We start from the raw sequence: 14790 nt of genomic DNA, 5'->3' as shown, positions 1-14790 counted from the left end.
GTATTTTGAGATGGGGATAAACAGGAGGGGATTTCGATTATTATAAAGGAGTCTTGGGGCTATTCGAACATATTATGGAGAAAGCCACTTGCTTCTCTTCATCCTTCCTCTTTTCTGTTTCCAGTTTAGAGTGTAGCTCATCCCCAACTTTTTCCAAAATCACGGGGTTGGGCAACTTCATGCTTCACTGTGCTCAAGAATGACCTGATACTAGGGCAGTGGTTTCCAGAGTGGCAGCGTAGACCCGTGCAGAAACATTTCCATTTCTAATCCTGTGCTCATATTTGTCTGCGCACACTATCTTCAGATGGGAACAAAATAAACCAAAACAAGTGTTATCAATTTGGAGATGTGGAAAATATAGATAGCTGCCAGGTGTGGGTGGGAGACTTCCCCATAAACCTGCCTATGCTTTTAAAATACTTGGACCATATGGATATATAAACTATTGAAAAGTTAAATTAATTACAAATAAAAATGACTCGTACTTGCATTCCTTACAAACAAAAGAAAGACATTAATTTGATGACATTGAATCTGCAAATTGGGGCTGGTGTCTTCACGTGGTCTGTGTGTCTTAGGTTACCCTGAGAGAAGAATGAAGCACAGGCAGGGAAAAGGTATTGACTTTCCAACAGTAAGTGGGGAAAACTCCAGTTCTTCTGAAGTTCCCAGAAGGGGCAGAGCTGGGGACCTGGAGGCAAGTGAGGGTGGCCAAGAGAGCCAAGTGGTTCACCATGGAGCAGAGGCAAGGCAGCCAGGTGTGGGTGGAAACCCCACAAGCACAGCCAGAGCAGAGCTTCCTGGGGCCCTCCAAGATGGGCTGCAACAAATGCAGAGCCTCCAGCACACAAGATAGAAAGTCTGGAGCTATCTAGCAAAGCACAGAAAGAATGTTCGCCCATGGAGAGCTGTGCACATCATTTAACATAGGCACCTGGGGTCTCATGCATTATGATGATGCCTTTGGCAGAGGGGTCTATATGGCAGGGAACACAGAGCTGTGCACAATTGCTCCCATGCACAGCAGCAGTTGCTAGGACAGAAGATGCTATGATAACCAAAGAAGGTGACAGTCCCCAGGCTGGGCCAACTGGGAAGGGCTCCTGTTGGAAATGCTGCCTCCATGTGGAGCATGAGTTGGGCACAGAAAGCAAGGCCCAAGTTTAGCAAATTTGCTGGATAAAATGTCAAAGGCCAAGAAAGAGAAAGGGAGAAGAAGGGCATGTTTAAAAACCTCTGCATGCAAAAGGCAGTCCGCTGGTTTGGTGGATGTTGTAGAACCACAGAACCAGGAGAACCAGTAGAACCACAGAAGCCAGGTTTGCACAGAAGGCTGAGCACAATCAGCCCTTCAGAGAGCTCTCCCCTCTGTCCAGTGGCCACAGCACAGTCTTGCCTAGTGAGGAGCTCAGGAGGAAGATGCTCTCCCTGGAGTCTGAAAGGAAAGGGGCAGGGGCAGGGCTACTGTTGTCCCCCTCCTCTTCCTGATGATTTAGCTGGGAGATTCACTCCTGTCAGGTACCATTCCCCAACCAGAACAATTGGGCCACAGTGAGTCACAGTGGGAGCTATTTAGATAGAATCCATATCGGGACATGATCCCATCTCACCAAAGCCAAGGGAGGCCTCAATAGTGACCACCAAGAACCATTCTCCAGACGTTTGAGTGGAAACCTGGGGAGGCAGTTTCCTCCAACGCAGAACAGTTATGGGCCCCTCAGATGGTTAAGTTCATGGTTACCTGAGTTTGGGGCTTCCCAAATCCTTTTTTAGGCTCTGAGATATTTAGAGGTATTTTAGAAGAAAAGGAGGATTCCAGGGTCAATGAGTTTAGGAAATGCTGGGCTCTGTAAAAGTTAAGAGGTTTCTTAACTGCATAACTTTTCAGAGCCTTTAATATCCTAAAATGCACTGTGACTCTAAGAGGAAAATAGAGTATGCAGAGCTGCCCCAGTTTAATTCACCTGGGGTCATTTTTGTTTTTCAGACTGTCCAAGCTCCTAAGAGCTCAGTTTGAAAGTTTAAAGAATGTTTCTCCAGGGCAGATGCAATACTGTAAGAGGCAGCATCTCTGAGGTGGTGACTTCTTAAAGTAGACACCACTCCTCTTCATCCCAGTGGCTTAAAAAAAAAGTTTAATTGCCCCCTTGAGAGGAAGGAACTGGGCATGATGAGAAGGGAAAACCTCAGCCAAGCAGTTTCCCAGGACAATGGAAAATTTGGGACTAATTACTAACAATCTCTTTAACCAAAGTGTTTGTTGTTTGCTTGCTTTCTGAGTCAACTGAGAAAGGAGTACTTATATTTAAAATATAGAATGATTCAGCCATGAAACAAAAGGAAATCCTGCCATTTGCAACAACATGGATGGATCCTGAGGGCATTATATTAGGTGAGATAAGTCAGAGACAAATACAATACGATCTCACTTACATGTGGGATCTAAAAAAGTGAAACTTATTTAGACTTTCAGAGAAACAGAGCATAAAGTGATGGTTAGCAGGGGCTCTGGGGTAGGGGGAAATAGGGAGATGTTGGTCACTAGGTACAAACTTCCAGTTATAAGATTAACAAGTTTGAGGATCTAATGTACAACATGGTGATGATAGTAATAACTCTATATCATATACTTGAATGTTGCCAAAAGAATGGATCTTAAACGTTCTCACCATAAAAAGAAATGGTAACTATGTGCAAAGATGGGATGGTAGCTAATACTATGGCAGTGATCATTTTGCAATCAACACGCTGTATACCTTAAACTTACAAATGTTATGTGACAATTATAGCTCAATAAAACTGAAAACAACACAAATGTAGTTAATCTGTGGCCCTTTAGTTAATCTGAATATAGTCTTTAGTTAATGATAATATATTGGGATGCCTGGGTGGCTCAGTCTGTTGAGTGTCCAACTCTTGATTTGAGTTCAGGTCATGGTCCCAGGGTTGTGGGATCGAGCCCTGCATCAGGTTCCACTCTGAGTGTGGAGCCTACTTGGGATTCCCTCTCACTTTCTTTCTCTCTCTATCTCTGTCTTCTGCCCCTCTCCCCTGAACTCTCTCTCTCTCTCTAAAAGTAAAAAAATATATATCAGTATTAGCTCATTAATTATAATATACCACAGTATATATGCTACTGTAGTAATATATACCTCATACATGTATCTATTTCATAGTATGAATGTAGCATAATAATATAAGATGTTAATAATAGAAGAATACAGGATATATGAGAACTCTCTATACTATCTTTCCAATTTGTCTGTAAAGGATAAAACTGTTTTAAAAAATAAAGTCTATTAAAATTTAAAAAAATAGAATGCCAGAATCTTTCCTGATGTTTCCACACTCTGTAGAACTCCTTAGCAGCCTGCCTTGGTCTATTTTTCAGAGTCTTTTCAAAGGATTTTTATTAAAAGATTAAAATTCAGTCTTTCTGCTATTTGAAACAAAGATTCATGTAACAAGGGCACTCTATTCCCAGAACTTTTGGCTTAAAGCTTTACTGAGATTTACTGGATGCACCTAAATTTTTGTTTTGAGTGCATTTTTTGCTTTATGGGTTATTGAAACCAGATTGGGTAAAATCCAAATTTTAGTAGCTATGAAGCATTACTCAAAAGAGATGAGACTTGTCAGAGATTATGTTGAAGACCATTAAGAGCTCTCCCTTTCCAGTGAGGCATGATGCATGAAATAATAAATAACTTCTGTGCCAGGTGTCAGGGGAGGGGAGCGCAGCCTATAGGACCTTTACACATTCCAAGGGAGCTTTCAGGACTGATCTGTGAGAAGGCTCATGCACATCCTTGTATCTCCCAGAGATCTGCTCTTCTCATGCAGTCAGCTGCTATAAACCAAGTCAGACAGAGGTGAAATAACTTCTTGCCATGGTTGCTGCCCAAGTTTCTTCTCAGGAACACAGATGTCTTAAAGAAAGAAAAGGTCAGAATGACTTTCACATAACTGGACTCACATTTTGGGAGATTTGCCATTGCTCCACAGGGACGATTGAAGAAGCATCAGCCACAATGTATGTTTGGAATTTGGAAGTGCACCATGAAGTCCCACCAGAGGGCAGAACATGACATTCAGACTTATAGAGACTCCAGCACTGTGATCCACTGGGCCTCCTTGCATGTGGTTGGTGGACCAGTGGATGAACACGATGTCAGGAATTTTGTGAGAAGGAAAACCAGCTCAGATAATGCTTTTTTGTGTGTGTGTGTGTGTGTGTGTGTGTGTGTGTGTGTGGAACTTCCAGAAGTTCCAGCCATGACCAGGCCACCCCGCAGCAACTCCAAGCAGACTGCCTTTCTGTGTCCAGACTGGCCATTTTATACCAGTATAAACATTTATACCAGCTCTTGACATTTATACCATTTTAAGACTTCTACAAAGCTTTGACAGAATTGGTTATTTCCACTGCAAAGTCACTAGTTTTATTTTCATTGTGGAGATTATTCTGGAAACTAAAAACTAATGTTTGGCAGGTTTTTCACCCATGTGCTTGGTATCTTACCTCACGTCATCTGCCAACATTGGGACATAATCTACTGCCAAAAATAAATAAATAAATAAATAAATAAGAAGGGAAAAGAGAAAAAAATAAAAGAAAGCTGTCATGATCAGACAGGAAGCCATTGTCCAGTTGGGATACTCCAATTGATACCTCCATGGTAGGCTCTCCAGAGCCTGTGTTCTCCATTGCAGAATGACCAGCAATGAAGGCATGTTAAGAACTACAGCTCCCACAAGCCTGGAGCCGTGTGGAATGGAGAAGGGTTGTGTGAAAAGGCTGCTGCCAATATTCAACTGCCAATAGGGCCAGGAATCCTTTGGAGAGTGACCAGCATATTTTGGCCAACTCAGCTCCTGAGACGCACCAGGAAGGACCTCTCTGCCTTTCAGGAAGTGGAGCTTCCACAGCCTGTGTTACAAATGTTTGAGGATCTTAGCTCCCCTAAGTGGAAAAAAACTACTTTGTTTATCTGTCAGTCAGTGGAGAACTTACAGAGAAGTGGAGGCAGAGTTTATGGTGATAAAAGGCATTGATAGACTTATAGGTCTCAGCCTAATCTAGTTATTCATTGATTTATTTTTGTGATTATCTTTGATAACAACATCAAAGATTTAAAATACCTCTCTAGTGCTCACTTTGGCAGCACATATACTAAAATTAAATTCCTCTCTAGCCTTCTTCATTTGCAGAGGCATTGTTCAATGAAATAATGAGTTTCATTTACAAAGCAAATGTATCTTTTTAATCTACCACCTCAGCTTCTTTATGTCAGAGATTTTGCCAATTAAGTCATTCAAAAGTCAGCACTCTCTTGTTTTAAAATGTAGGTAAATAATCCAGAAGCATGGAAAGTGGAAACTCAGCTCTGCAGCCAATCCGAGCAGCAATATATTTTGTTACATGGATATAAGTCCTACCTCAAATAAAACTTTGATAAGCAAGGTATCTGGAACAAGACTTCCAGGTCAGGATTCATAAATCTTCTGTTTGGCCGGTACTAGCCTGAGCCCTTAGAATCCCTAGGTATCTCCCACTTTGCCTTCTATTCCCAGCCTGGTTGGTCATCCCCCTTCTCCGCCTATCACTCATCCTTGTCTGGGAACTATGCTCCAATTCACAGGGTCTGCCAGCCTGCCTGAGGTCCTGCTTATCCCTCCTCCAGCTCTTTGCCTAAAGTGCCTCCTTTCCTCAAATTTTCCACCTAAACTCCCACTCAAACATGTCTAGTTGAAGCACTCCTCCTTCTCCTAATAAGTCCTCTCCCTTTATATTTTCTTACCACTTGGCAAATCTGATTAGAATGCTTCCTATAATCTGCCTTGTATTTCAAATGTGTTTGTACAGACACCATCTCCCCCACTAGTCTGTGAACCTTGGAAGTCATATCTAAGTCATTCTCACACCTCTGCACAGTATAAAAAGGGTGATATCATACTTGATAAAGGGTTAGTATCCAAAATATATAAAGAACTTACACAAATCAACACTGAAAAAAACAAATAATCCAATTTAAAAATGGGCAGAAGACATGAACAGACATTTCTCAAAATAAGACATCCAGGTGGCCAACAGACACATGAAAACATGTTCATCATCACTTACCATCAGGAAAATGCAAATCAAAATTACAGTGAGATATCACCTCACAATCAACAACACAAGAAACAGGTGTTAGCAAGGATGTGGAGATAAAGTAACCCCCTTACACTGTTGGTGAGAATGCAAACTGGTCCAGCCACTGTAGAACACACTATGGAGTTTCCTCAAAAATTTAGAAATAGAACTACCTGATGATCCAGCAATCGCACTGCTGGATGTTTATCCAAAGAATTATCCACTAATTCAAAGGGATATGTGTACATCTATTTAATAGCAGCATTATTTACAATAATAGCCAAGACATGGAAGCAGCCCAAGTGTCCACCAATTGATGAATGGGTAAAGAAGATTTGGTATATATATGCAATGGAATATTATTTAGCCATAAAAAAAAGAATGAAATCTTGCCATTTGCAATGACATGGATAGAGCTAGAGAAAATAGTGCTAAGCAAAATAAGTCAGTCAGAGAAAGACAAATACCACATAATTTCATTCATATGTGGAATTTAAGAAACAAAACAAGCAAAAAGAATAAAAGAGAGTATGAAATCAAGAAACAAACTCTTTTTTTGAGAGAGAGAGAGAGAAAGAGCACACATGCAAGGAGGGGAGAAGGGGAGAAGGGCAGAGAGAGAGAGAGAGAGAGAGAGAGAGAGAGAATCTTAAGCAGCCTCCATGCCAGGTGTGGAGCCTGACTCAGGGCTTGATCTCAAGAGTCTGACACTCAACCCAGTGAGCCACCCAGGTGCCCCCAGACTCTTAATTCTAGAGAAAAAACTGATGGATGCCAGAGGGGGAGGTGGGAAAAAAGTGATGAGGAATAAGGAATGCACTTGTTGTGTTGAGAACTGGGTGATGTATGGAATGGTTGAATCACTATATTGTACACTTGAAACTAATACAACACTGTATCCTAACTAACTAAAATTAAAATAAAAACTTTTAAAAAAAAGAGAGAGAGAAGAGGTCAGGGTGCCTGTGTGGCTCACTCAGTTAAGCATCTGACTCTTGATTTTGGCTCAGGTCATGATCTCACATTTTGTGAGTTCAAGCCCCATGTTGGGCTCTGTGCTGACAGCATGGAGCTAGCTTGGGATTCTCTCTCTCTCTCTCTCTCTCTCTCTCTCTCTCTGCCCCTCTTCTGCTCACAATGTCTTTCTCTCTCAAAATAAATAAATAAACTTCATAAAAAGAAAAGAAAAGATGATGCCAGTGGTGAAGTAAATTGATGAACTGTGACTAGCAAGGAAGCAAGAGGCCAAGACATGTAAGTAAAATTGAATGACAAATAACAAATGACAAACTGGGGGAAAAGATTTGCCACTTTATTACAGTCACAAGTTCACCATCTTTAATTTACATGAACAAGCTTTAAATATGAAGAAAAAGACTCTATTAAAAAATGAGTAGGAGATGTGGAAAGTTCACAGAAGTAGAAATTCAGAAAGCACTTAGATGCCCAAGAAAAGATGCCCAACTTCACTCATAGTAACATAAATGCAAATTAAAACTACATTGACTTCTAGACATGGAATAGAACACTCTACCCAATAGCAGAATACATATTTCTGTCAAGTTTACATGGAACATTGTCCAGGATAGACTATATGCTAGTCCATGAAACAAGCCTAAATAAGTTTAAAAGGATTTCAATCATACTAAATATGTCCTCCAATCACAGTGGAATTGAATTTGAAATCAACAATAGAAAGAAATTTGAGAAATTCACAACTATACACAGGCTTAAACAAACAATGGGTTAAAGAAGTCACACCAAAATATTTGAAATTACTTTAAGATGAACAAAAATGAAAACACAACATACCACAACTTATAGAATTCAGCTAAAGCAGTGCACAGAGGTAAACTGATAGCTTTAGATACCTACATTAATAATGAAAGACTTCAAATCAATAATCTAACCTTCAACTACAGAAAACTAAAAAAAGAAGAGCAAACTAAACTTGGACCAAGCAGAAGGAAATAAATAAGACCAGAAAAGAATGAAATAAAAAAGAGAATAGAAAAACAACAGAAGAAATCAATGCAACCAAAGTTTGGTTCTCTAAAAAGATCAACAAACTTGACAGATCCTTAGCTAGATTGACAGTGAGAGAAAGAGAAAGAGAGAACTCAAGCTACCAAAATCAAGAATGAAACAAGGATGCTACTACTGATCTCTAGAAATAAAAACAATTATAAGGGAAGACCATGCCAACAAATAGAAAACCCAGATGTAACGGACAAATTCCTGGAAAGACGCAAATTATTAAAACTGACTCAAGAAGAAATAGAAAAATCTGAATAAATCTATAAAAAAAAGTAAAGAGATTGAACTATTAATTTTAAAAACTCTCACAAAGAATGCCCTAGGCCCAGATGGTTTCTATGGTAAATTCTATGAAACTTGTAAAGAAGAATGAGTTCCAATCCTTCACCAACTCTTACAGAAAACAGAAGAGGGTGAACATTTCCCAAATCATTTTATGAGGCCAGTGTTACCCTGATCCAAAACCCATACAAAGGCATCCCAGGAAAAGAAACCTACAGACCAAAACTATATTGAGACACCATTTCTTAATAAGATGGGCAAACATCCAAAGTTTAACAACATATTCTATAGATGAGGCTATGGGAAAACCAGAACTCTCTTAAAATCGTGGTGGAAACGCATAATGGTAACCTGCATGGAGGGGAATTTTGCAATATTTGCAAAATTACGTCTGCATTTACCATTAATTACAGCAATCTCTCTTCTAGGAATCTAGACTCAAGATTACTGGCAAAACGCAAAAGAATGTGTTGCACGGCTTTTTGTTGCTGTGAGACCTGTAAAGACTGAAAAACACCCACATGTCCATCCAATTGAATCAACTTACATGTATTCACCCAAAGATTTGGGCTATACAGCTACAAAAAGAAATGAGGAGTGGCTAATTCCCAGAAAAAGTGAAGACAGAAAGTACTCTTCCATTTATGTGAAAAAAAGAAGGAAGGATATATATATGGAATTAATATCATACACTAATATTTAAAAGTGGAAAGATTAAAAAAATTTTTTTTCAGTTTACTTGTCCGGAGGGAAAGATAAGGGGGAGAGATAGATACAGTAGCCAGATACTTCTGGATAAATCTTGTTTGCAGTTTTTGTTTTCCAATAATATAAATGTTTCATATAATTATAAAGCAAAATTAAATTGCAAACCAATTTGTAAAAATCCAAAGGAAAATTAAAGAAGTGAATCCAACCATGTATCAAGTTTGCAGAATAACCACCCTGAGAAGAATCATTTTAAGAGATTTAAAAACTCTAATAGTATATACCTACAGTCAAAAAGAACAACAAAACAGTGTTTTAAACTGCATTTAGTAATTGTGTCATTAACATTAATATTGGCATTATAGGTCTGAAACTATATCTAGGATAAAACAAATGTCATTAGGAATAAGATTCAGCATAAGCGCAGAGACACATATAAGTAAATTAGTAATTAGTATTAGGGCAAAGTAAGTAAATTAGCTGTGTTTCTAAATTGGAATTAGAACTATCAGTATGAACTCATGATGCATATCTTACATATTAAATATAATCTATGTATTGTATACAATATGTATATTATATGAATGTGCACATACAAATATCACCATTCTGCCACTGCAAGGACTACAAACAATTCAATTCAGAAGGAGGATACTGATTTCTAAGTACCATTTCCCACTAAAATGGCATTTAGAAATAGTCTTTGGAAAAATGGCCACATCCAGGTCTAGGGTAAGAAATGCACAAGGTAAGCCTGAAACACCTTTTCATCCCAGATAGCAACGACACTCTCAGAGACTCCTGGTGTTGTGCCAGAAGGATTCAAGAGCCAATGTGAAATTGGGACCATTTGAGCAACAATAAGGAAAGTTACTGCTGTGAACTGAAATGCATCAAATATCTTTCCATCCATGAATTCATACTGACACTCTGAGAAAAGAAACACATTAGTCACCTTGGGATGATGCCAGGGAACTAACTCATTACTCTGAAAACCAAAACCTTTTGCCTTTCCTGTGTGAACCACAATAACCAATTTGGTCAGGGGAAGTTTCTCTTTCTAAGTGAATTCCAGTGAATAAATGAAGAAGGAATGGTAGAATTAAAGATCACCATTTTGCAAGTTCTAGTGATATAAAGGCTCTAGGTGATCATCACCATGATCCCCTAACCTGACAAAAAATGGACAAGCAGACAAACAGGTGCCTCCTGATGGAAAGACACGTGGTACCAGTGAGTCTTGTCCAAAACCTCTTTCTGAATCTGAACAGCTCTTGAGATCTTACTACTGGTCAGGAAATGCAGGGCACAGAGCAGCACGAGAAACATCATGGGCTTGTCTCAGAGTCTCCTTTGAGAGGAACCCAAACCAAGACCCCAGAGACAGAGTGCAAGTGCTGGCTCCACACCGTGCTCCCCCTGCCTGATTGCTGCTGCCTTCTCAGGGGTCCACACAGGTCACCACACAGGTCACTGTCCCAGATCCTCTCCCCAACTGTGATCACAGGCAAGCTGCTTGTTCCCTAGGAGCTTCAGTGTCCTTATTCTTTACCCGAGATAAGAAATGTGCCACCTCTGAGGCTGGGTGACCAATTGGGTAGGTCACTACACAAACAGAAGCCCTGGCACCAGTTAACTGGCCTGTGTGTCTTCCTCGTCACTAGTATCAGTACGATTACCATTGGTTCAGACTGCTCTCTGGACGAGTAACAATCCTCACACGCTAATGGCGTGTCTACAGTTCTCGTGCATGGTTTCCTAGTGCTGGATCCTTCCAGATGCCGTGCACAGAGGACGAGACTTTCTGGAAAGGAGAATTCTGCTTGGGATCCCCTCCCTCCCTCAGCTCTGGCTCAGCGCCAGCCAACAAAAATATAATGTGAGCCACATATATCATTTTAAAGTTTGTAGTAGTCACTTTGGGGTGCCGGGGTGGCTCAGTCAGTTAAGCATCTGACTCTTGGTTTCAGCTCATGATCTAAGGGTTTGTGAGTTCAAGCCCCCTTCAGGCTCTGCACTGACACATGGAGACTACTTGAGATACTCTCCCTCCCTCTCTCTCTGTCCCTCCCCTGCTCTTTCTCTTTCTCTAAGTAAATAAAAACATTCAAAAGTATTTTAAATAAGTAAGAATAAAGTTTCTAGCAGTCACGTAAAAATTAAATATAAGTGGGTGAAAAAAATTAATACTACATTTTATTCAACCCAAAACATCCAAACTTTCATTTCAATATGCAATTAGTATGAAATCATTATCACCGGTCTTGTCTTGGCCACCTTATGTGTTGTGTGCTCTGAGCACACTGCGTTTTGAACTGGGTGAATTTCAGGTTGTCGATGGGCAGCCACACGTGGCTCAGGCCACCACATTGCATATGGCAATTCCAGGTTGCTTGCCTCACTGTGCCAGCTCCGGGGAGGAGGCATGTTCACTTTGGGAAGGCTCGAGTCTCATTCTCTCCATGTTATCTGACCCCAGAAAGGGCCCATTTGGCCCATTGTCTGGAGAGGCACTAACTGGCCGGCTGGGATGGGGGTGCTCACTGGCACTGAACACCAAGTTTCTCTACCTTGTAGCCACGATGGGGCATGAGTATGCCGCTAGGGAAGGCGAGACCCTCACCTGCCATGGGGGGCCTCCCAGCTCCTCCCAGTTTGATTCTTGACACCCCAGGAACACCCTGCCTCCATAATTCTGTCTTAATCTGTGCCATCTGAAATACCGCCATTGCAGAGCCCCTCTGGCCCCTGGAGGAACTCCGGCTAAAAGCCCATTGAGTCTATCTAGAGCCAACCACAAGTTTACAAGGAAAACAACCCTGCCGCTGGGTGGGCACTGCCCTGCCCCCAGGCTGCATGCACCAGCATTACATGGGCGAAGTCACGCTTCACCCCCACTCTCATGGGACACAGTTGTCCACCTCTGGTAGGCACATACCTGAGGGAAGCTGATGAAAGCAAAGGACAGACCCCCTCCGCAGAAAATGGCCTCATCCACCTTCACAATCCAGCATCACCTCTGGAGGTCAGAGGCTCCTTGAGCCCCTGGGTGTCCTCCAGGTGTGGGAGTGGGCTCCTGCAGCTTAAGGGTGGGTACCTGGCCCCAGGCTCAGGCTGCACCCCAGCCAGGGCTCTGGGGGGCGAACTTACGTTCCTGCTCCACCTCACACGCTCACTCGGAGGCCTCAGTGTCCTCATCTACGAAATGGAAACGGCCCTAACTGCCACTGCATCCAGCCTGTCTGCACTTCTGTGCACTCTTCTGGGAAATGAGAGAGGCACCCTGGGAGACCCACAAGTGTGTAGGGAGACCCAAGCCCCTGCCTAGGGGGTTGAATGGAGGAGAATTTCAGGGTTTGGCTGATCTCTTCTCCTGCTAGGCTGAGAAAGCTCACTGAAAGCTGGAATAACCATGCCCATTCTTACAGTACACCCCCCATGGTGGTTTTAGGGTGACTGTGGATACAGGTCATGCAGGCTGCTGGTAGGATGGGGACAGTGGGGGTTAGGAACGCCCGGATGGGGACGAGAGTCATGTGGGACTCACACTGCATGCATACTGGAATTCACCTCGACCTCTGGCTCAGCCTCAGATGATTTGAGAAAGGATTACAGATGATTAGTGCCATGTGCTGCCTTCTCTCAGCTCCTCAGGGCCCGGGCACTGCCCGCCTGATGAGGGGCTTCTGAAAGAACGATTATGTCCAATTGTCTCAATTATGCAAACCATGCTGACATTTCTAGCAGGGGAAGGACTGGCGGGGGGAGGAGGGTCACTTCAAAGGGAAAGTTCTGGCTCCCCCCACCTCTCTCAGATCCCAAGGCTGTTTTCATGGGATCCCACACTGAGCAGCCTGGCAACATGGGGCCCTGGTTTCCTTTTCTGGCCTGGGAGCGAGGTCATGGGGCCATTGCCTCACCAGGATCATGAGGGGCCCGGCACGGGCGCTCACATGCTCCTCATGTGGACTTCTCCTCTTAAAGGGTGGACCCTCCTCAGCCAGCTTCCTGTCTGGCCAGAGGAAGAAGCTGGAGGCCAGGCTGGGCCCTCCCCGCTCTGCCACTATAGCAGGTAAGCTCAGGTGGGGCTAAGCGCAGGTGCAGGGAAGCTCAGGTTGAGGGCTTTGCTTCCTGGGGCCTGTTGCTCCTCTGCTGCTGAGACTGGCTGGATAAGGGTGTATCTGATCTCAGCTGACAAGGCCTCCAGGATGATTCCCTGAGGGAACGAGCCCTGTGTCAGCCGGCCAACACCAGGCTCCAGCGTGATGAGGCTTCCTCAGAGCTGGCTTCTAAATGTAGGTGCCAGGGATCTGCAGAGAAGCCCCAGCTCCAGGGCTCAGCCTCCTTGCCACTTACTGTTACTTCTTAGCATCTTACCTCTGTCCCTGTGCTTCCTGGAGAGCGTGCCTCTTCCCGTGAGCCCTTGCTATTGCTAAAGTTCTTCCGGGGTGGGGGGCAGGGGTTATATCTATAAGCCTTCATCAGCTGATATTTCATCTATTAGTTAAAACCTCAGGGTCGGGGGAAGCTCAGGGAAAAGATAGGTTCTACTACACAGGGCTGTGAAGGGAGGTGGGAATTCCCTCTCACTGCCAGTGGGAAGTGAGAACCGGATTCTGAAAGGCAGTTGAGTAGTATGCACCCAAGTACAATTCTACGTCTAGGGATCCATTCTGAGGAAAGAATCCTGAAGGTAGGCCAGGATTTACATAGCATTGTTTACTACAGTGAGACACATGAACAACCCAAATGTCCAAAACTGAGGATTGGGCACGTAAACCATGGTCTATCCACAGGATGAAATATAATGTGGCTACTTGCAAAAGGACAGAGAAGAATGTATAATGATAATGTGCAGAATGAACATGCTTTTCATGACAGACGCGCACACACACACGTCTAATCTGTTCCCAGAAAAAAAAACACCTAGAAATATACTGAAAGTCTATCTGTTGTTATTCTAGGATGAAGGCCATATGGGTGATGTTTATTTATTCCTTGGTAGATTTGTATATTTCCTCTTCTTCTTTTACTTTAATCATTTTCTATAACAAATACATTTTCCTTTTGTTACCAGAAATTATACCTTTTTTTTTTTTTAAGTTTAGCAAAAAGTAGCAGAAATAATGAGGAGCAGGCAGGGGCAGAGGTGGGGAAGAATGGAAATGTTTACAAGAGTCATTCCTGGGTTGACCAGGAATAGGAACTGAAAATGAAGGAGGGCAGAGAGGTAGGGAGGAAAAATATATGACAAATTTGCTCTGTCTGAATTAAATATTTAGGGAGGAATTAAAAAGGACACCAGCCTCTCTAGGAGCGGACTTCAGACAGGTTTGAATTTCGCGAAGGATTGTCTTTGGCAATCTTCACCAAATATCTTTCTGCACGCTACCCAGCAGCAGTTTTAATTCATGGCATTTGCGATGGTATTTATAGCATAAATTGGCCACTGTCTGCAGTGTATTTCAGGCTCCAGAAAATGTAATTGGAAACGTCAACTAATGTTGAAAGCGTTTGCTGTAATTGTTTGTGTTTTATTGGTTATTTTCTAGGAGAAGTCTGGAATTTTGTTTGGTTTGGCTCTTTGCAACCCCACTTATTTGCTTTGCAAAGTTGATAAGTAC

The 14790-nt window shown here is 42.4% G+C and overlaps 1 protein-coding gene across 10 annotated transcripts in view; it reads left to right on the top strand.

Annotated features, from left to right (window-relative positions):
* TRPM1 (transient receptor potential cation channel subfamily M member 1) overlaps positions 1–14790 on the top strand; it is a 136226-nt gene that overhangs the window by 27314 nt on the left and 94122 nt on the right. For 5 of the 10 annotated variants that reach the window (XM_078448938.2, XM_078448940.2, XM_078448936.2 and 2 more), the window contains exon 1: positions 13014–13238. The exons of 1 other annotated variant lie outside the window; for it this stretch is intronic. In XM_078448938.2, the coding sequence (XP_078305064.2) occupies positions 13094–13238 (145 nt within the window). In that variant the 5' untranslated portion in view covers positions 13014–13093. Of the gene's footprint in view, positions 1–13012; positions 13239–13370; positions 13462–14790 lie in introns of those variants that run through there. 4 more of the 10 variants (XM_060617874.3, XM_060617875.3, XM_078448939.2 and 1 more) reach the window with 3 other exon arrangements.

The sequence above is a fragment of the Panthera onca genome, chromosome B3 (genome assembly GCF_046562875.1).
Source record: "Panthera onca isolate mPanOnc1 chromosome B3, mPanOnc1 haplotype 2, whole genome shotgun sequence".
Classification (NCBI taxonomy): Eukaryota; Metazoa; Chordata; class Mammalia; order Carnivora; family Felidae; genus Panthera; species Panthera onca.
Note: the sequence above shows the minus strand (reverse complement) of the source record. Positions and strands in the feature narration are given on the sequence as shown.